The sequence below is a fragment of the Equus przewalskii genome, chromosome 11 (genome assembly GCF_037783145.1).
Source record: "Equus przewalskii isolate Varuska chromosome 11, EquPr2, whole genome shotgun sequence".
NCBI classification, from domain to species: Eukaryota; Metazoa; Chordata; class Mammalia; order Perissodactyla; family Equidae; genus Equus; species Equus przewalskii.
This window is the reverse complement of record NC_091841.1, coordinates 33,002,847-33,023,930: the sequence shown is the minus strand read 5'-3', so window position 1 is coordinate 33,023,930 and position 21,084 is coordinate 33,002,847. Positions and strand designations below refer to the sequence as shown.

Sequence of the window (21,084 nt, the reverse complement as noted above, 5' to 3'; positions counted from 1 at the left end):
GGCCGGCGGCCTCAGGTTTCTTCCTTCTGTGGGTGCGGTTTGGAGGCTGCCACCCAGAGGCGCTGCCATGGGGGAACGGCGAGGCCGCCGTAGCGTCCTCCCCCGTGTCTGTCACCCGAGGAGCTGGAGCAGAGGTGCGAGCTCGAGGGTGGCACTGCTCCAGTCACTTGGGTCGCTCCGGCCCCACTGGGAAGGCTAAGCCACCCATCCAGTCTCTGAAGTGACATGGCATCTGGTCCTGCCGCCTCTGTGGCCAGTGTGGGGAGGTCCGTGTGTACCCCGAAGAAGTTCCATTCCTTCCCTCCGACACGAGAGCCCCAAGAACGCAGGCCCATTGGAGGGGAGGCCAGTCCTGCGTCCCCTCCCTGCGCTGACCACAGTGGCCCCGCCCACCGGCTGGGGTGCTGGCCGGCAGCCTCCCTCCCCAGCCCCTGCCTGCGCCTGCTGACCTGGCCCAGCTGGGCAGGGGAGCCAGCCTGACTGTTAGCCGGGCCGGGGGCCTCAGGGGCCGTGGCCTGTGCCGAGCACCTCCTCGTCTGTGCCCTGTGCCCGGCCTATCCCAGGAGCTGGTCAAGGAGGACGAGGAGGTCAGCCAGGGGCCCACACCTGGGGACTCGCCACCAGCACGTTTGGGTGTCAGCCTCAGCTAGCTCGAGACCTGCCTGCCCTGCTAAGAGTGCTGCCGTGGAGCAGTCACCCACATTCTGGAAGCTTCCCTGGGTTTCCAGAAAAGCCCTCATGGCCCCAGAGCCCTGGGCCTGCGGTGGCCTTGTTTTCTCTGCGCTGAGGAGGCTCAGAGCCCCACCTGCCTTGGGGAGAAGGTGAGGGTTCGCCACGGTGGGCGTGGAGGCCCGGTGTCGGGGCCAGTTTACAGACTTTGATTTTTTTTTTTCAAAGATTGGCCCTGAGCTAACAGCTGTTGCCAATCTTCCTCTTTATTTTTTTTTTCCTTCTTCTCCCCAAAGCCCTCTAGTACATAGTTGTACATTCTAGTTGTGGGTCTTTCTGGTTGTGCTATGTGGGACGCCGCCTCAGCATGGCCGGATGAGCGGTGCCAGATCCGCGCCCAGGATCCGAACTGGCAAAACCCCAGGCGGCAGACAACCACTCGGCCACCGGGCGCCCCCAGACTTTGATTCTGATGCTCCTCTCAAGCGCTGTCTCCGTGAGCTGTGTGTCCTCCACGTTCATGCCACCATGGGCATGAAGGAATTCTCCCAGTCCTGCACCCTCCTTGGGCTCCTGCTTCCAGAAGGTTTTTCCAAGGCTGTAGTGCCCCAGAGACACTGGCTCTGGGATGAGCCCGGGGACGGCGGAGCCCTGACGGGAAAGGGTGTGCGCAGGAGCCTGGCTCCCGAGAGGGGGTAGGGGAGCGGGGGGCGGGCGGGGCCTTCTCCCCCAGAAGCCCCCTCTGTGGACTAAGCTGGGGTCTTCAGGTGTTTTACTTACATTAACAAGTTCTTGTGAGGTGCCTGCCGTCCTGGCGTTTGCTCTGCCGCCACCTCTCGGAGTCCAGGTGTGAGCCCTGGCTGGGAACGTGGGCAGCACGGCTGCACAGGGCCCCCGAGACCCCCTCCGGGCCCCTCTTCATGGTGCCCACAGAGTGACTGGCCATGGGGGCTTCTCAGCTGTGCTTGGGTAGAAGCCTCTGTGGTTGCTGGGCGTCCAGCGGCAGGAGCGTGGGGACAGGAAGGGAGAGGCCGTCAGCATCGCAGGAGGGGCTGCGAAGGGACCTGCACCCCGAGGAGGACTCCCTCCACCCTGGAAACGCAGAGCATGTGGCTGAGGCCGGGGCGCGGCCCTCAGGGGAGGGCCACTGCCCAGCGTGGCGGGCGGCTCTGCACAGCCACCTCTGGGGACTGGGCTCTGGGAGCCGTGTGGCCTGGGGCCGGGCGGCGCTGGACAGGGATGGCTCGTCTCCCTTCTCGTCTTAGGATAGAAGCCCCAGGACTGCACGCCCCGGGGACAGTTTTCCGAGGGCAGCAGGCATTTCTAAGCCTGTGACGCTGCCTTGGTGTAGCGTCTGGAAATTTGCCCTCAGGGGCACCAAGGGTTTGTCAGCAGTCGTCAGCATTCTGTGTCAATGCTTCTGATGGCATCTCCTGCCGGCTGCTGCGGGGGACAGGCAAGGGGCCGGCTTCTGTGGGCCCGCGGTCAGCATGGGCCAGGCCGTGCGGGGCGCCGCAGGTCCTCCAGGCCGGGGTTCCAGAGAGCTGCAGGCAGGGCAGCCCTTGGCGGCGGGGGCCAGTGAGCATGCCGGAACAGAAGGGGTGCCTCCTGGTCAACCGGGCTCTCTGTAGATCTGTACCTTGTCCCCCTGTGACCACATTGTTCTCCACGGCCACCTTGTCCTGTCCACCTGTCTCCCATGTTGACCTTGTCCCCAGTGTCCACTTTGTTTCCTGTGCACCTCGTCCCCCTCTGTGGGGCTGCAAGTGTCTGCCCACAGGTTGGCAGAGACAGTGTGGGGCCACCAGCAGCTCCCAGCCCACCCACGACTCAGCCCTGAGGGAGGTGCAGCTCACTGGCCTGGCCCTAACCCTCAGGAGCGTGGTCAGCCCTGTCCTCACATCTGGGTGATGAGAAGGAGCACACAGGATGGGGACGTGGCCTCACCCCCTGCGGACAGAACCTGGATGGGTGGGCAGAGCCACAGGTGCCCACAGCTGGCTGCTGGGTGAGGTGCTGGGTGAGGTCCTCTTGGTGGTGGCAGCAGAAACCAGCTCCCACCGCCTGAAGTGGGCACATCGGGGACCTGCTCCACGCTGGGCCGCAGCAGGCCCAGCAGGCACGTGTGGAGCGAGCATCGGAGATGGGCGAGGGCACGGGATGGCACGTGGAACTGGGGAGCAGAGCCAGGCGGCGGGCCGAGCGACCACTGCCCTCGGCCCCTCACTCCGACCCTGCCGTTGGCCTGACACGGCCCAGTGCCCCGCTCCCTGGTCTTTACTTCAAGTCTGAGGTTCCCAGAGGCACCATCGGCTGGCTCGGGGCAGCTGCCCGGAACAGCCGGCTGGGCAGGGGCTCAGCTGTGCCACCTGGGGCCCCTCTGAGTGTTGGGGCTACTGCACTGTGTTGGGGGGAGACCCAGTGTGTCTGCTGCAGCCGTCCACACACTTCATGGGCAAGAAGGTGCCCGAAGCTCAAGCAGCAGCTGGAGCCGGGGTCCCGCCCCGGTGCCCTCCCCACAACTCCCACTGCCTGTCAGACCCTGTGTGGGTGTGGGGACATAGCGCCCCTGTCAGCCCCCAGCCCAGCAGGAGACAGATGTGAATCATCGTTAGTCAGACGGTTCCCTGAGGACAAGTCTCTCCAAGGGGATGGGGACAGGCTGAGCCTAGGAGGTGATAAGGGAGGCTTCTGGGAGGAGGTGGCAAAGAGCAGGAGAGGGTGAGCACCCAGAGGGGAAGGGGTGGCCCCCCCTCTCCACAGGATATTTTAACATGCTGAAGTCCTGCCTGGTGCCGTGGACCTCAGCCCATAATTTCTCACGTTCGGAAGAGGACTTAGCAGTTGGCAGCAGCTGCCTGTCACCAACAGCAGCCTCCCCACGGGAGCGCTCAGCCCGCAGCACTGGCGAGCGGAGATGAATTTCTCCTATGGCCCTGGGACTTGGAGAGCCAAGACGAAGTCCGGGGTGGGTTGGCCCTGGTTGGTGGGGCCAAGATCTGCCCCTGCCGCCCTAGGGTCGGCAGCCACACTGTGGGCGGGGGAGCTGGCAGCCCTAGCACACAGGGGCCTCCTGGGGGACTCTCCTGGCCTTGGGCCCTGCACCTCCTCCTGCTCCCGCACCCTGGGCCTGGCCACATGGGCATCGCTGAGCAGAGTGTGACTGAGCGCCCTGGGGTCTACGCACAGAGCTCCCTCGAGGGGACTTGCCTCGGTGGGCCCACCCAGCACGCAGGCCCTTCTCCTCGGGGCTCTGGGCAACCTCTGGTCAGAAGCTGGCAGGCAGCTGTGCTCTGACCTCCTGGCAGCTGCCAAATGGTGGGCAGAACCAGCTCAGCTGTGTCTTGCAGGGACAATGGAACAGGCCACCTTGGCTGGTCCTTGGAGAAGCAGGGGTCAGTCTGGGTGAGGCCTGGCTGCTGACCTGCCCTCTCCGGTTGTCTTCCCCTGGGAAGGGCCAGGCTCCCTCTGAGGATGAGCTGTCCACTCTCTCCCCTTGGGCCAAAGGGAAACAGCCCAGGGGACGGAGGGAGGAGGCTGCTGGCCCTGGAACAGCTGGTGGGGGCTGCAGCTGGCACCCAGGTATCAGGGGGCCCCCTGTCAGAGGAGGCTGTGAGCACAGGGACCGCGAGCTTCCAGGCAGGGGCGACTGTGGTTCCCGATGCTTCTCCCTGGGCCGAGCTAAGCCAACCTCCCAAGGGCCTCCTGTGCTGCCCAGGGGCAGAGCCGGTCGCCCCCCCACCCCCGCAGCCGACTTCAGGGGATCTGTTCTCCAGGCCCCCCGTGGGGCAGCAGCTCCTCCTCCTCGCCCCCTCCCCCCACCCCCAGGAGCCCTCCCAGCGGGCGTAGAGGAAGGAATCTGCTGAATCAGTCTTGCCGGCCCGCCCCCTCCGCCCGCTGGCATCTGGCCCGGTCCTAGCACAACGGCGCGGGGGGCGGGGAGGCGGGTGGCGCTCAGCAGCGGAGGCGCAGGGCCTTGCGGAAGACGTTGCGGAACTCGGCGTTGAAGACGGTGTAGATGACGGGGTTGAGGGCGCTGTTGACGTAGCCCAGCCAGGTGACTGCGCTGACCAGCCGCGGGGACACCGCGCAGGTGGGACACAGTGCCCGCGTGATGTGCACGACGAAGAAGGGCGACCAGCACAGCAGGAAGACCCCTGGGGAGAAGCGGGGGTGAGCCAAGCGTCCCCCCCGCCGCCTCGGCGCCGCCTCCTCCTCCGCGCCGCACCCGGGCAGGCACCCACCGACCACCACAGGCAGGACCCTCATGGCCTTGCGCTCCCGGCCGGTGATCTTGGCGCGCCTCCTCCTGCGGGCCTGCAGCGGGGGCTCGGCCGGGATGGCGTGGAGGGGTGCGACGGCATCGGGGCACGGGATGGCATCGGGGGACGGGATGGCATCCGGGGACAGGATGGCGTCGGGGGGCAGGGTGGCGTCAGGGGGTGCAGTGGCGTCGGGGTACAGGATGGCGTCAGGGGGCGGGGTGGCGTCAGGGGGTGCGGTGGCGTCGGGGGGCGGGGTGGCGTCGGAGGCCGGGGTGACACTGGGGAGCTGGGTTGCGTCCGGGTGCGCACTGGCGTCGGAGAACGGGATGGCGTTGGGAGACGTGATGGCCCTGGGGAGCTGGGTTGCGTCTGGGGGCTGTGGCCCAGGGGGCGGGATGGCGTCGGGGGGCAGCGGGCCCCGGAGCGCGGTGGCGTCGGGGGCCGGAGGGCCCGGGCCGCTGGTCCGGTGCGGGGCACGGCCGTGCAGCTTGGCGCGGCGGGCGGCCTCCCAGCGCCGCAGGCCCCGGAAGGTGGCCCAGTAGAGCAGCAGCATGAGCGGGCAGGGCAGGAAGAAGGAGCACACGGATGAGTAGACCACGTAGTCGCGGTCCTCCAGGCGGCACACGGCGGGGTCGCGGCCGTGAGCGTCGTTGAGGCCGCACAGCACGGGCGCGGCCACCGCCGCCGACAGCAGCCACGTGGCGCCGATGAGCAGCAGCTGACGGCCGCCCCGGCTCTGGCGGTTGTAGCTCAAGGGCACGGCCACGGCCACGAACCTGCGGGGAGCGCGGTGAGGGCGGCGGGGAGAGGGGAGGGGGCCGGGGGGCGCGGCGCGCGGGCAGGGGCACGAAGCGGGGCGGTGAGCGGCCCACCTGTCCACGCTGATGGCGCACAGGTTGAAGATGGAGGCGGTGCACAGCATGACGTCCATGGCCATGAGCGCGTCGCAGAGGCCGGGGCTCAGCAGCCACACGCCGCCCTGGACCTGGGCCGCAAGGAGGTGGGGGGTGGGGTGGGCAGCAACAACAGACACAAGACAGGGGGGTGTTCCACCAGCCACGGCCAGGCCAGCAGCCCTCACCGCCACCCACAGGGCGCTCTGCCTTTCTGACCCCCACTATTTTGGGGAGCAGAGGCTGAATATCAGACAGAAAGGGAGCTGGAGTGAACCAGAGGCAGCTGTGCATGCACCTGGGCAGGCCTCCCCTGAACTGGGCGCGGAGCGATAATCCCTCCCCCACCCCCAGGTCTGCTTCGGTTAGAGCTGGGAAAGGCCGGAGGACTCTCATCTCTGATGACTGGGGCTCAGGGTCCCTGGGACAGGGGGACCCAGCTGCCGTGGAGCATGAAGCCCGTTGCCCTTGTTTCCTCGCCCGAATACAGCTAAGAATCAGCCTGTTAACCTGTCACTGCTCTGGGACTTTGGACCAGTCACTTCACTTCTGTTCCCTCATCTGTAAAATGAGGGTGATGACAGTACCCACATAATTGTCCTGAGGATAAATGAGTTAAAAAATATAAAGGCCTCAGCATGGGGCCCTGTGCTCCCACCAAGGGCAAAGGAGCAGACAGTCGCCCCCTCCTCCCCCCCCTTCTAAATCCCCTCCCGCTGATTTGGGACGATTAGGAGCTTAAGAGCCATCACTGTGACGTCTGTCTGCAGCTCCAGGGGAGCGGCAGGTCATGCATGTCCTTGTCCTGCTGGCCTCTGCCCCAGCCCTGCGGGGAATCACAGTGCCCACCTTAGAAAAACCGAGCTTCCCCTCCCCGCCAGCCCAGGACACTGTGTCCCCAACCGAGACCTAAGCAGCTTTCCTCGACCCAAACCGTGGAGCAGACAGGGCTGGCACCAGGGGAGACCCACCGAAGGGCCAGACCTGGTTGGGGGGTGGAGGCTCCTGGCTCTGGCTTCTCCCCTCACTCCAGCCACCCCTCCCCTCGGTTCCACAGTCTGGCCTGGGCCACCCCTCCCTCCAGCCGTGCTCACTGCCCCGCAGCTCCTGGCAGCTAGCGTCTCTCCAGCTGTGGGTCGAGTCTGTGCGTGAGTGAGGGTCTCCTTCCCTGGGGTGCACTGGTGTTCCTGGTGGCCTCGAACAGTGACATGTGTCTCTTTGCCCCAGGGGAAGCCAGGGGGGCTTAGCCTGAATCTGCCTGTCTGTCCAGCTGGCTCCCCTGGGGATCAGAACCCAGCTGAGGGGGTGGGGAGGCGGCTGGACTGTCAAAGTTGCCTGTTTCTGGGGTCTGTGCCTTGAAGGATAGAGGCATCTCTTGGGTAGCAGACGCCAAGACAGAGAGGGAGCAGAGAGGAGAGGGACAGAAGAGGGAGTGCAGACAGACAGCAAAGCGGACAGATGGACTGTGAGATGGGGGGGAGTGGAGTTCGGGGAGACGGAGGCTCCGGTTGTCCTGAGACCAGGCGCAGCGCCCCTGCAACCGCCCAGTTTGAGGTTCCTGAGCAGCCAAGTGGCCGGGGCGCGCTGTCCTTGGGGTGAAGTGGGACAGGGGATGAAGGAGCAGCTGAGGGGTGCGCGCGGTGGTGGACGCGGGCTCACCTCGGAGTAGACGAAGAGAGGCAGCACGAGCAGGGCGAGTAGGAGGTCGGCGGCCGCCAGGCTCACGATAAAGTAGTTGGTGGGAGTCTGCAGGGAGCGCTCGGCCGCCACGCTCACGCACACGAGCGAGTTCCCCGCGAGCACTGCGCCGATGAGCAGCACGCCCCCCGCCAACGCCGCCGCCGCCCCAGGGGTCCCCGCACCGCCGCCCGCACCCGGCCCGCGCCCCGCCAGCAGCGCGTCCGCGTCCGCGGCGGTGCGGTTCCCCATGGCGCACCCGCCCCCTGCGCCCCGGCGGGCGCTCAGCACCGCGGACAGTGCCCAGGGCGCGAACCCGGAGCCCCGCCCCTCGCGCACGCCCCAGCCGGGCCTTAGTCCCGCCCGATCCGCCCCCGCTCGGTGGGCCCCGGGGCGCTCCAAGGGGCTCTCTGGATTTGCCCATCTTGGACTTTTGCGCTCCGGGAGACGGGGAGGTGGACAAATGCAGCGGCTCGATAAGGTGCAAGTTGAGCGAGGTGATTGTCACGGGCAGGCCCAGGATAGCCCTGAGCCGCAGGGTTAGGGGGGACGCGCGGGTCTGCGCCCCAAGAAACCGACGGGGATGGAAAGTCGGACGGATCACACATACTCCGAGGCGCACGGGCACCCGCGCTAGCGCCGTCCCCCCGGCCCCAGAGACCCCCGGGTCCCTGTATGCGCCCAAGCTGGGTGTCTCCTTCTCAGGGACGCTCCTGGAGGCGCCTCGAGGCGGAGATGGGCCACTTCTAACTCCATCCTATTCACGCCGCGTCGGGAGAACATCCTTCTCAGGGCGGTCCCGCCAGAGGTGGGGAGTCCCGGCCCTGGCTCCCCCTGCAAGCCCCGGGCGCTCGGGCGCCTCCCCCTTGCGCCCCCTGATGATCGGTGGCTCGTGAGGCAGAAGCTCCCTGCGCTCCCTTCCCCCCTCCTACACCCCACCCGACGCAATCTCTCCCGCCCTGGCGCGTCCCCCGCAATGACTGCAGACCCCCGTCCTGGGCCCTGCACCCCATCCCCCAAAGAAGCCTCTCGTCCAGTACCCGGGACCATGCTCAGTCACCCTCTGCCGGCAGCCACTGCCCGACCCTCCATCCTCCAGGACGGGCAGCTGAGTGGTCAGTCCCCATCGGAGCTCCATCACCTCGGAGCCTGTGACCCTGAGCAGGTCGTGCGCCGCCCTGAGCCGGGGAAGTGGTGCTTACCCCCCAGAGCGTTGAATGAGATAACACAGGAAAGGCTGGGGGGAGCGCTCATGGAGATCAGCAAATACTGTGGTTCTGCGTGTTCTTCAGACGCCAGTGTGACCCGAGCCACCTCCCTCTTCACAGAGAAAAGAAAAGCCCCAAATGAGAACCCTCACACCCTGCACCCCCAGACCTGTGAACTCTCTAGGCCCCTCACCTCTCACCCCTCACACTGACACACGAAGGCGGGAGCACGGAGGCTCTGGGGGGAGGGCCCCAGACCCGTGGAGGTAAGGCTCCTTCAGAGCAGGCCCACGGCACAGAGCTGGCCAGAGACGGACGGCTGTGCACGACAGAGGGGTCGGCCCGGACTGCCCTCCCTCAGATGGTGAAAGTGCACAGAAAGGACAAATATGGAAAGTGAATTATAGCTGGAATTTTCACTATGGACTCACTGAAATCGGGTGACACATGACCTACAGCCTGTCACTAACGGGGCCGTGAAACAGGCCGTCCAACTCAGCGCTCTGGGGACCATCTGATGCACATCCCGGCCCCTCATTTTCCTGTCTGGCTCCCCCACCCTAGGAGGACCAGAAAACTCAGGATAGACCTGTAGCATAGAGCTGTTGCCGGGAATCAGGGGTCCTGATTTCAAAGGTGTCAGAGGACACAGGGGACCAGCTTGATGGGTGGATGGTGCGTGTGTTACAGGGAAAACAAGGACTCTGAGAAGACAGTGCCATGAGGATCCTCAAAGAGGCAGAATCCCATGAGGTCTGATGAAGGAAAGGTGTGTGCAGGATGGAGGTGTAGACGGGCATCTAGGTCCGAGTTGCATTCAATCACTTCCATGCAGATCAGTAGTGAACAGAGAAGAGTAAGTTTCTTCTCTCACAGGACAGACGTCCGAGGCAGGGGTGGCCCTGTGATCTCGGCTTGGGTGCCAAGTCGTGAGTCCCGCCTAGCCTCTGATCTGCTTGGAGTTCCCTCCTGGTCCCCAGATGTCTGCCGCCATTAAGAGTGAAAAGGCAATCTAGACTGGGAAAGGATGTATGCAACATAGATCTCTGATAAAGGGTGCAGATCCAGAATACATAAAGAGCTCTGTCAAATCAACAAGAAAAGACAATCCAATTTTAACAAAGGCAAATGTCGTGAACAGGCACATTACAAAAGAGGGTATCCTAATGGTCCATAAGCATATGAGAAAGTGCTCACCACCATTAGCCATCAGGGAAATGACAATAAAAATCACAATGACATGCCATTGCACACGAAAATGGAAAAAAAAAAAAAGTCAGATATGTGATTTGAGAATATTTTCTCCCTGACTGTAGCTTGTCTCTTGATTCTCCTAACAGCATATTTAATTTTTAATGTGTAAAGTATGCGTCGAAGTTCTTTATTTTTTCTTGCCTATGGATGGCCAATTAATTGTCTCAGCACCATTTGTTGAAAAGACTATTTTTTCTCCATTGAGTTGCCTTTGAACTTTTGTCAGAAATCAATCGCTCATATTTGTGTGGGACTATTTCTTGACTCTGTCTTCCGTTTCATTTTCTATGCATCTTTCCTTTCAGCAATAACACACAGTCTTGATTACTGTGGCTTTGAAATCACTGAATCTATACAATTGTTTTGGGTAAACTGACATCTTAACAATATTGAGTCTTGTAATCCATGAACATTGTATATCTCTCCATTTATTTAGATATTCTTTGATTTCCTTCATCAGTATTTTGTAGTTTTCAGCATACAGATCCTGCATATAGTTTTTAAGATTTATACCTAAGTATTTTGTGTTTTCTGGTACAATTGTAAATGGTACTTTTAAATAATTTGGTTTCCAATTCTTCATTGCTCACATGTAGAAATAGTTTTTGTGTGTTGACCTTGTATCCTTTGATGTTGCTAAACTCACTATTAGTTCAAGCTGTTTTTGTTTGTTTGTTTGTTTCCTTCAGAATTTCTACACAGACAATTATCTTGCTCATGAATAGGGACAGTTTTATTTCTTCCTTTCCCAGCTGGATGACTTTCCTTCCTTCCTTTCTTCCTCTCTCTGTCTTTTGTTTCCCCTTATTTTACTGACTGAAACTTGAACACAATGTTGTTAAGAAATGGTGAAAACAGACATTCTGGCCTCGTTCTCAATCTTATGGGGAAAACCCTCAGTCTTTCACCATTAAGTATGGTGTTAGCTGTGGGTTTTGGTTCCTTATTGGGTTCAGGAAGTTCTCTTCTATTTGTAGTCTTCTGAGAGTTTTTAACATGCATAGATGTTGAATTCTGCGAGGTACTTTTACTGCATCTATTAACATTGAGCATATGGTTCTTCTTTAGTCTGTTGATGAGGTGAATTACACTGTTGATTTTTGAATGCTGAGCCATGCATGGCATAGACCCCATTTGGCCATGGTGTATCACCCTTTTTATACATTGCTAGATTCAATTTGGTAACATTTGTCAAAGATTTTTGTGTCTATATTCATGAAAGATATTGGTCTGTGGTTTTCTCTGCTTATACTGTTTCTGTCTGTGTTTGGTACCAGAGTAATGCTGGTTTCATAAAATGCTCTGGGACGTGCTCCCTTCTCTTCTACTTTCTGTAATATATTGCATAGACTTGGTATTAATTCTTCCTTAAGGGTGGGAATAATTTGCCAGTAAACACAGCTGGGACTGGAGCTTTCTTTGTTGGATGAGTTCTAACTATGAAGTCAATTTCTTTAATACATACAGGACTGTTCGGGCTATCTCTTTCTTGCTGGGTACAGGTGGTAGTTTGTCTTCTGAGGAATTGGTCTATTTATTTTATGTTAGTTTTCAAATTTATGGGCCTAGAGTTGTTAATAACATTTCCTTATCTTTCTTGTGTTTGTAAGGTCTCTGGCGACAATGATTCTTTCATCTTCTATATTTGTAAATTTGTCTTTCATTTTTACTTGGTCAGTCTTGCTGAAGGTTTATTAATTTCACTGATCTTTTCAAAGAACCAGGTTTTGGTTCCACTGACTTTTTTCTATAGTTTTTTTTTTTTTTTGTATGTTTGTTTTCAATTTCGTTGATTTCTACTCTTATTTTTATTATTTCCTTCCTTCCGCTTGCTTTGTACTTAATTTTTCTTCCTTTTCCAGCTTCTTAAGGCCATTTATTTGAGATAGTTCTTCTTTTTTTTAACATAAACATTTAATTCTATAAATTTCCCTCTAAGATGCATCCCACAAATTCTTGTGTTTTCAATTATGTTTACTTCAAAATATTTTCTACTTTCTCTGAATCTTCTTCTGTGACCCATGGATTACTTAGAACATGGTGTTGAATTTCCCAATGTTTAGTGATTTTCCTGTTATCTTTCTCCTAGTTATTTCTAGTTTGATTCTATTATGGTGAGGGAAAAAAATGCTTTGTAGACCTCAATTCTTTTAAATTTGTTAAGGTTTGTTTTATGGCTCAGAATATAATCTATCTTGATAAATGTTCCACGTGCACTTGAACAGAATGTGTCTTCTGCTGTTATTGGGTGGAGAGTCCTATAAAAGTCAGTTCGGTCAGGAAGGTGCTGTTCAGGTCTTCTGTGTCCCTGCCCATCTTCTGTCTGTTTGATTAATTCCTGAGAGAGGAGTAGTGAAGTCTCTTAAGTATAATGGTGGGTTTTTCTATTTCTCCTATCAGTTTTTGCCTTGTGTATTTGATGATTTGTCCCAAGGTGTCCACACATTTAGAATTGTGGCCACCAAGGGCTCAGAGTCAGGGCTGACAATAAAGGGACTTGAGGGAATTTGGGGTGTGACAGAACTGGTTGTGGTTACAAAGTTGAATACATTTTTCAAAACTCATAGAACTGTAAATCAGAAAGAGTTACCATCATTAGTAACCATAAAGAGTAACCATAAAAGGGGTGACATTAGAATGTGTGGCCCCAATTTGCAAGCAAAGGCTTCACTGATGCTCAGTAAAGGATGATGAAGCCAGGGTGGCTCATCCTGGGAGAAGGATGTCCTACTTCTGTCCAGAACCTGGCCAGTGAAAGTTGGGATGTGCGACCTCTGAGGCTGTGCTGGTCCTGCATGGCCACTCCATCCTCATGGACCCATGAGGACATCTGTAACCCTCCAGAACAGGACAGGAGCTGGATCTGTGGGACCACATCACCCTAGGGGTGACCCTTGGGCAGGATTGCAGCTAGTTTTGTAACCATTTGCTGCAGAGTTTTATGGGATGCTTGAAGCATTTAAGAGAATGTTGTTTATTTGGTTTGCAAGAGTCGTTCAAAAGTTTAAGAATCTCTCCTTAATCAATAGAATGAGTAGACAGAACGTCAGCATATATCCAGAGACTCTGAACAAACCAGCAACCAAGTGATATATCTGACATTTACAGACCACTCCATCCAATGACGTGGATACATATTCTCTTCAAATGGATATGGAACATTCACCAAGATGGACTGTACTCTGCATCATAAAAGAAAGCTGAACAAATTTTTAAAAGAATGAAATTCATACAAAGTATGTTCTCTGACCACAAAGGAATTAAGCTAGAAATAGTAACAGAAAGATAACAGGACATTTCTAAAAAAATTTAGAAATTAAACAACACAATTCTAAGTAACCCAAGGTCAAAGAAGAAATCTCAAGAGAAATTAGAAAATATTTTGAGGGGCCAGCCCCATGGCCGAGTGGTTGAGTTTGCGCGCTCCACTTTGGCGGCCCAGGGTTTTGCCAGTTAGGATCCTGGGCCAGACATGGCACTGCTCATCAGGCCATGCTGAGGTGGCATCCCACATGCCACAACTAGAAGGACCCACAACTGAAATATACAACCATGTAACAGGGGGCTTTGGGGAGAAAATGGAAAAATAAAATCTTTAGAAAAAAAATTTTAAATTGAAGGAAAATGAAAATACATCATATCAAAATTTGTGGGATGGAGCTAAAGCAGTGCTTAGAGGAAAATTCATAGCATTAACTATTTAATTTGAAAAGAAGAAAGGTCTCAAGTCCAGGTAAAACACCGGTTAACAATCTGAAGAAGAAAACCACAGGATCGTATTGATTGATGCAGAAAAAAACACTTGACAAAATCCAACATTCATTCATGATAAAAGTGCTCAGCAGTCTAGGAACAGAAGGAAACTTCCTCAATCTGATAAAGGGCATTTTCAAAAAACCTTCAGGTAACATCACACTTAATGATGAGAGACTGAATGCTTTCTACCTAACATCAGAAACAAGACACAGATGTCCCCTCTCAACACATTGATTCAACATTATAGCCATCTAGCCAGTGCAATCAGGTACCAAAAAACAAAAACAAATTTAAAAAACCCATAAATAAAAGACATCCATATTGGAAAAGAAGTAAAACTGTTCTTATTCACAGATGACATGACTGTCTACATAAAACCCCAAGGAATCTACAAAAACCTCCTAGAGAGGCCGGCCCGGTGGCACAGTGGTTAAGTTTGCACCTTCTGCTTTGGCGGCCCAGGGTTCACTGGTTCGGATCCCAGGTGTGGGCCTATGCACCACTTGGCAAGCCATGCTGTGGCAGGCGGCCCACATATAAAGCAGAGGAAGATGGGCAAGGATGTTAGCTCAGGGCCAGTCTTCCTCAGCAAAAAGAGTAGGATTGGCAGCAGATGTTAGCTCAGGGCTAATCTTCCTCAAAAAAAAAAAAAAAACCAAAAAACCTCCTAGACCTAATAAGTCAGTTTAGTGAGGTTGCAGGGTACAAGGTCAACACACAAAGGTCAATTGTATTTTTAGATACCAACAATGAACAATTGGAAGCCAAAATTAAAAATTAAAAACAGAGGCCAGCCTGGTGGCGCAGCAGTTAAGTGTGCACACTTCGCTTCAGTGGCCTGGGGTTTGCCGGTTCGGATCCCAGGTACAGACATGCTGTGGTAGGCGTCCCACATATAAAATAGAGGAAGATGGGCAAGGATGTTAGCTCAGGGCCAGTCTTCCTCAGCAAAAAGAGGAGGACTGGCAGCAGTTACCTCAGGGCTGATCTTCCAAAAAAAAAAATAATAATAATAAAATAAAATAAAATAAAATAATTAAAAACACAAAGCTATTTACAATAGCTTAAAAACCCCACAAAATATGTGTAAATCTAACAAAACATGTATAGGATCTGTATGCTGAAAACTACAAAATGCTGATAAGATGGATGAAAGAAAACCTAAAGAAATGGTGAGACATACCTTGTTCATGAATTGGAAGATTCCACAAAGCAAAGAGGTCAATTCTCCCCAAATGGATCTATACATTTAATGCAAATTGCAATCAAAAGTCCAGCGGGATTTCTCATAGATATAGACAAGTTGATTGTAACATTTATGTGGGAAAACAAAAGAAACAGAATTAGCCAAAACAACTTTGAAGGTGAAGAATAAAATGGGAGGGATCATATTACCTGATTTTAAGAATTACTCTATTGCTACAGTAATCAAGACAGTGTGGTACTGGTAAAGGGACAGACCCACAGATCTAGGGAACAGAGTGGGATGTCCACACACAGACTCACAATCATACAACCTCCAGATCTTTTACAAAGTGCAAAAGGTGCAGAATGGAAAAAGGACAGTCTTTTCAACAAAAGGTCCAGAGATAATTGGACGTCCAATATATTTGGACACCCAAAAACCCTCGATCTAAACCTCATGTTATATTTAAAAACTAACTCAAAATGAATTATAGATTTAACTCTAAACCTAAAACTATAAAAATTTTGGAAGAAAAGATGGGAGGAAACCTTTGTGACCAGGGATTGCCAAGAGTTTTCAGATACGACACCAAAAGCACAATCTACAAATGAAAAAACAGATAAACTTGACTTCATTAAAATTAAAAACTTTCAGACACAGAATGCCAGAAAATATTAGCAAATCGCATTTCCAGCAAATGACTTGTATACAAAATTTTTAAAGAACTCTCAAAACTCAACATTAATGACATCACAAGAAAGAAAACTCCAGATGAATATTCTTATGAATACGGATACAAAACTCCTCAACCAAATATAAGCAAACCAAATCCAGCAGCGTTTTTTAAAGGATTATACACTATGACCACGTAGGGACTTATCCTGGGAATACAAGGTGATTCAACAGAGAAAACTCAATCAACGTAATACATCACATTAATAGAATGGAGGAAAAAAAACCCATTTAATCATCTCAATTGATGCAGAAAAAGCATTTGAAAAAACCCAACACCCTTTCATGATAAAAAGACTCAATAAACTAGGAATAGAAAGAAACTTCCTTAACGTGATGAAGGCCGTAGGTGAAAAACACACAACTAACATCATACTCAATGATGAGAGACTGAAAGCTTTTCCCCTAAGATCAAGAAAAAGACAAGGTTATCCACTTTTGCACTTCTAGTCAGCATGTTCTGGAAGGCCTAGCCAGAGCAATTAGGCAAGAAAAAGAAATAAAAAGGCATCCAAAACCAGAAAGGAAAAAGTTAAACTATTTCTATTGGCAGATGACGTGATCTTATGCATAGAAAATCCTAAAATAAATAAAAACAAAACCTGTTAGAGCTAATAAACATATTATAGGGAATTGTAAGGAACTCCAAAGAACCAAAACAATCTTGAAAAAGAAAAAGAAAATTATAGGCCTCACCCCTCTTAATTTCAAAACTTACTACAAGGCTACAGGAATGAGAACAGTATGGTACCGGCCTAAGGACAGACGTATAGGTCCATGGAAGGGAACTGAGAGTTGAGCTAGAAACCCATACTTTTATGATCACTTGATTTTCAACAAAGGTGTCAAGACTATTTAGCGGGGAAAGAAGAGTTTCTTCAACACAAGGTTTTGGGACAATTGGTATTCAAATGGAAACAATGAAATTGGACCCTTACCTCACACCACATTCAAAAATTAACTCAAAATGGATCAAAGACCTAAATATACACTCTAAAACTAAAAACTCTTAGAAGAAAATATAGGGGCAAATCACGACCTTGGATTTGGCAGCGGTTTCTTAAATATAACACCCAAAGCACAAACAAAAACAACAAACAGATCATTGGATTTCATAAGAATTAAAATCTTTTGTCCATCAAAGGACACTACCAAGAGAGTGAAAAGAAAATCCCACAGAATGGGAGAAAATATTTACAAATCACGTATCGGAAAGTGTGTAGTATCCAGAATATGTAAAGAACTCTTCCAACTCAACAACAAGAAAGTCAAACAATTCAATTGAAAGATGGGCCAAGGACTTGAACAGATGTTTCTCCAAGGAAGATATATAATTGGCCAGGAAGCACATGAGAACATGCTCCTCATTAGTAACTGGAGAAATGCAATTTGAAACCTCAACGGGATACAGTTCTGAAACTGATCTAACAATGGGATGTGGCTTCCATCAATCTCCTAACAGTATCTTTTTGTGGAACTTGACACGTTTATCCTAAAATTTATATGGAAATGCGAAGGGTCAAAAATAGCTAAGACACTCTTTAAGAAAAACAAGGTGAAAAGATTTGCTGTATTAGATATTAAGACACAAAACTATCGTAGTTAAGATGGTGAAGTAACTAAGGCATTGTGGCTAAGGTAGAACAAGGAATGACAATTAGGCCAATGACATTGGAGCAATAGCAAGCCCAGAAACAGACCTGAGTACACACAGTCAGGTGATTTACAATAAAAATGGCACTGAAGAGCAGTGGAGAGAGGACGGTCTTCTCACTTCCTAACGCTGGGCGACTGGACAGCCATATAGAAAAAAATGAAACTCAGTCACTGCCTAACATCATGTACAACATAAATTCCAGATCTGCATCTGGAACGTAAAATGGTGGAGCTTTGGGAGGTAATAAGTGGAGACAGCTCCCACATATATAGTGTCATCTTAAGCATCCTGGTGATCATCAGCCCTAAACTATTCACAACCTTTTCTCAGGCCCTACCAGTTTGGTGCTGTGACAGACCGGTCTTAAAGGCATTGAGCCCTTACCCCAAAGTCCGTACAAATCCCTCACTCCCACACTCCCCTCGGAATCATTAGCGAGACTGTCCGCTGACAGGCTTCCTCGCTACGGTTTTGATGACTCAACCGTGTTTGATCAGCAGGTCCCCTGGCTGATCTTGGTTGGCGAGTGGACAAGCGACCGTCCTTATCCTTTTGAGCTATGTGCTGAAATCCTCATAGATGAAATGATACAATTTCTGAGATCTGCTCCAAAACTAATTTGAAAAAAGAGAGCAAGTCCATGGGGTAGATAAGATTGGCGATAAATCGGTGAAGCTGGGTAATGGTACATCTGAGTCCATTATACGGTCCTGGCTGCTTTTGTATGTTTTTAATTTTCTACAATGATAGAAATTTAAATAATAATAATACAATTTTCTCCTTCTTCTAGTTCTTAGGAGGGGATGCTCGTTACAGTCACAGGAAGGCCGCACTGCGTCACTGGGAGTCCCGAGCTCGTATCCTGAAAGCATCTAGCCTTTAGGGACCTAAGCCATGCCAGATTTTCAGCTCCCTGGTGGATGGAAAGCAGGAGTGTACATTTGAGAAAATTATTCTTTTCAATGCCCTCCTCCAGCATCTCAAATGTAGAACCAAGAGGAGATACAATGACCTTAAATTTGACGCTTAAATCTTGGTAAACAAAAAAGAGGCGTAGAGACTATTTTCCACGCTCCGGTTCTTCAGAGAACGAAGCTGTTGGGCTGATTAACTCTCACCTGTCTTAGGATGCGCTCCCTCCTGCATTCAGCTCCGGAAAAGGAAAGCTTCTTATCCTTTCTCAGAATCCTGGACCCTGAAATTGGCCATTATTAGGAGCCCCCCACACAGAGTCAGGTCCGATTTGAGGCCTTGGATAGTTACTCATATAAGTCGACTTTTTGGTGCATTTGTAACGAGGACCCGGCTCAACTCGATGGCCTGGGAACCCGTGGGGCTCTCACTGAAACCTACGGGTTGAAAGTGGCATTTTGTCGCTGTAGCTTGTATCACGTTGCTTCAAAGTAGAGCCCCAACCGGGGGGCCAGGGTGTGCGTGGCACCACCTTCCTCAGCTCATCCCTCTCATGGGTCCCGCTGCCCATCAGGGTGCCATGCGGGTGGACATTCTCAGTCGCGGCGTGTCTCCATCCACACTGGAAAAATGGGGACATACCATTGCAGCCTGTCCGCATGGCAGCATGACCACCACGTGAATGAGGCAGCCGCAGAGCGGGCGTGTGAGCACACAGGCCAGGAGCTGTCTCTGGAGAAATTCCGAGCAGCAGAGACAATGCCTGACAGCCGTTTCAGACGAGATGAAGGCAGTTACAACATCCTCTGGGAGAGGAACCTGCGGCAGCCAGCCCGCCCCTCCTTGGCCTCAGTCAGCCCCACTGGCTTTTTTCACTCAGAACTGGCCCCTTCTAGGTCTGTCCCTCTGTGCTTGTGACCGTTTGTGACCTCATGTAGGTGTGGCTGAAATCGCTCAGGGCCGTGTATGTGACCACAAAGGGGCAGCAGGAGCGCATTCTCTGGGATGATGGAGTTGTTCTGTATCCCAATTGAGGTGGTGATTCCACGAATCTACTCATGTGTCAAAATTCATTTTTGACTGTTCATTAATTTCACTGTATGTTGATTTTTAAAAAATCAATTTGACCGTATGTTAATTTTTTTTTTAAATAGGAAGATTTTTCTTATGGAGATCGGCCTGGTTACGTAAGTGTCTGACGTGCTAAGAAATCCCACGGGTTAAACGAGTAGCTGGAGTGTGGAAGGTGCCCATGAATATCATTCATCACTTGATGGGGTTGCAGTTTAAGCGATTTCAATCTGCTGAGTTTGTGCAAGAACAGGCCACAGCAGCTGTTTAAAAATATATGTAAAGAAAACAACAATGGGGTGCCCCTACGAACCTATCAGAATGGCCTAAATCCAAAACACTGACGCCACCAAATGCTGGCAAGGATGTGGAGGACCAGGAACTCCCGTTGGTGGCTGGTGGGATTGTCAAAGGGTGCAGCCACTTCGGAAGACAGTCTGGCGGTTTCTTACAAAACTGAACACTCTCTCACCACACCACCCAACAGCCACACTCCTTGGTATTCACCCAAAGGAGCTGAAAACTTATGTTCGCATGAAAACCTGCACACAGATGTTTATAGCAGACTTATTCATAATTGCCAAAACTTGGAAGCAACCAAGATGCCCTTCAGTCGATGAATAAACGGTGGCCCATCGGGATGATGGAAAATTATTGTATTCAGTGATAAAGAGAAACGAGCTCTCAGGCTCTCACGAAAAGACACGGAGGAAACTTGGACGCACGTTACTAAGTGAAAAAAGCCCATCTGAAAAGACTACATACTGTGTGGTTCCAAGTCTATGACATTCTGGAAAAGGCAAAACTGTGGTGACAGTGAAAAGATCAGGGGGAGGGGGAGGGAGAGAGGAACAGGAGGAGCACAGGGGTCTTCAGGGCAGTGAAAGGACTCTGGACAGTGGATACTGTCCTGACAAATTTGTCCCAACCCACCGAACCTACAACATCACGGGTGAACCCTGATGTACATTGTGGACTTAGTTATAACAATGTGTCAATATTGGTTCATCAATTGTAACAAATGTCCCATGATAACGCAAGATGTTACCAATAGGGGAGGCTGGGCCTGTGCGTGTTTTAAAAATGCAGGTAAAATTTAACACAAGAACTACAAGTTTACCACTTCATGTAGTGGATTTGTAATTTATGTTGAAGGATTTCATGAGTAGAGGTTTTAAAAAGCCTATCTGGACTTAATCCCGCATGGATGAAGCAGCAAGAACCCAGCGGCCTCCCCGTTTTTCCTCTCCCTCTCCGCATCTCCACCTCTTACCACAGCCTAAAATAGGCTCCCCGCCGCGCCGGGCCCACCTGCGCCCCGCCCCTCGGTGCCAGCCGACTCCCCTGCAGCCCGGCCTCTCCCTCCGCGCCGCCCGCCAGGGCCTCTCCAGGGGCGTCCGTGCCTCAGGGCCGCCTCCCCCTTCTTCCCAGCCTCTACCCTCGTGGCCCCTGGGCGCCTTCGGTCGTCGCCCCTTCCCTCCAGAGCCCACCCTCCGGGTGCTCAGCCCCTCTGCCTCCGCCCCCTTGCAGAGCCGGCCGGCCCCTGATAGTGTCCCCCGCAGACTCTGCCGGCGCCTCCAAAGCGCGCGCGGTCGAGGCTTCGAGGCTTTGCACACTCTGTTCCCCTCGCCGGGTGTCTCTCCTCCCTCCCTGGGCCCCCGACCCCCGCGGGCCAGCCCAGCCGAGCCCCCCGGCCCGCCGGGGGGCGCCGCCGCGGCGGAGGGGGCGGGCGGCCAGCAGGAGCGACAGCTGGGGGGGCGGCCCTGACCTTCTGCGCGATCGATGGGGCGCGGCCGGGGCTGCG

At 52.8% G+C, this 21,084-nt stretch overlaps 1 protein-coding gene across 1 annotated transcript; it reads right to left on the bottom strand.

The window, feature by feature from the left end:
• Window positions 1-4,508: 4,508 nt before the first annotated feature.
• On the bottom strand, window positions 4,509-7,756 carry DRD4 (dopamine receptor D4). Its single transcript, XM_070564651.1, has 4 exons — window positions 7,487-7,756; window positions 5,807-5,919; window positions 4,914-5,710; window positions 4,509-4,826 (listed from the first exon to the last, which is right to left on the bottom strand). The coding sequence occupies exons 1-4, from the start codon at window positions 7,754-7,756 to the stop codon at window positions 4,624-4,626; spliced, it is 1,383 nt and encodes a 460-aa protein (XP_070420752.1). The 3' UTR covers window positions 4,509-4,623.
• Between the last annotated feature and the right edge of the window lie 13,328 nt (window positions 7,757-21,084).

What these genes read in the sequence shown, in the direction of transcription:
- DRD4 (XM_070564651.1), bottom strand. Translation starts at nt 7,756, where the DNA reads ATGGGGAACCGCACCGCCGCGGACGCGGACGCGCTGCTGGCGGGGCGC. An exon ending in CTCTCTTCGTCTACTCCGAG is followed by an intron (nt 5,920 to 7,486) that starts GTGAGCCCGCGT and finishes CTTGCGGCCCAG; the next exon opens with GTCCAGGGCGGCGTGTGGCT. An exon ending in GGTCCTGCCTGTGGTGGTCG is followed by an intron (nt 4,827 to 4,913) that starts GTGGGTGCCTGC and finishes GCTTCTCCCCAG; the next exon opens with GGGTCTTCCTGCTGTGCTGG.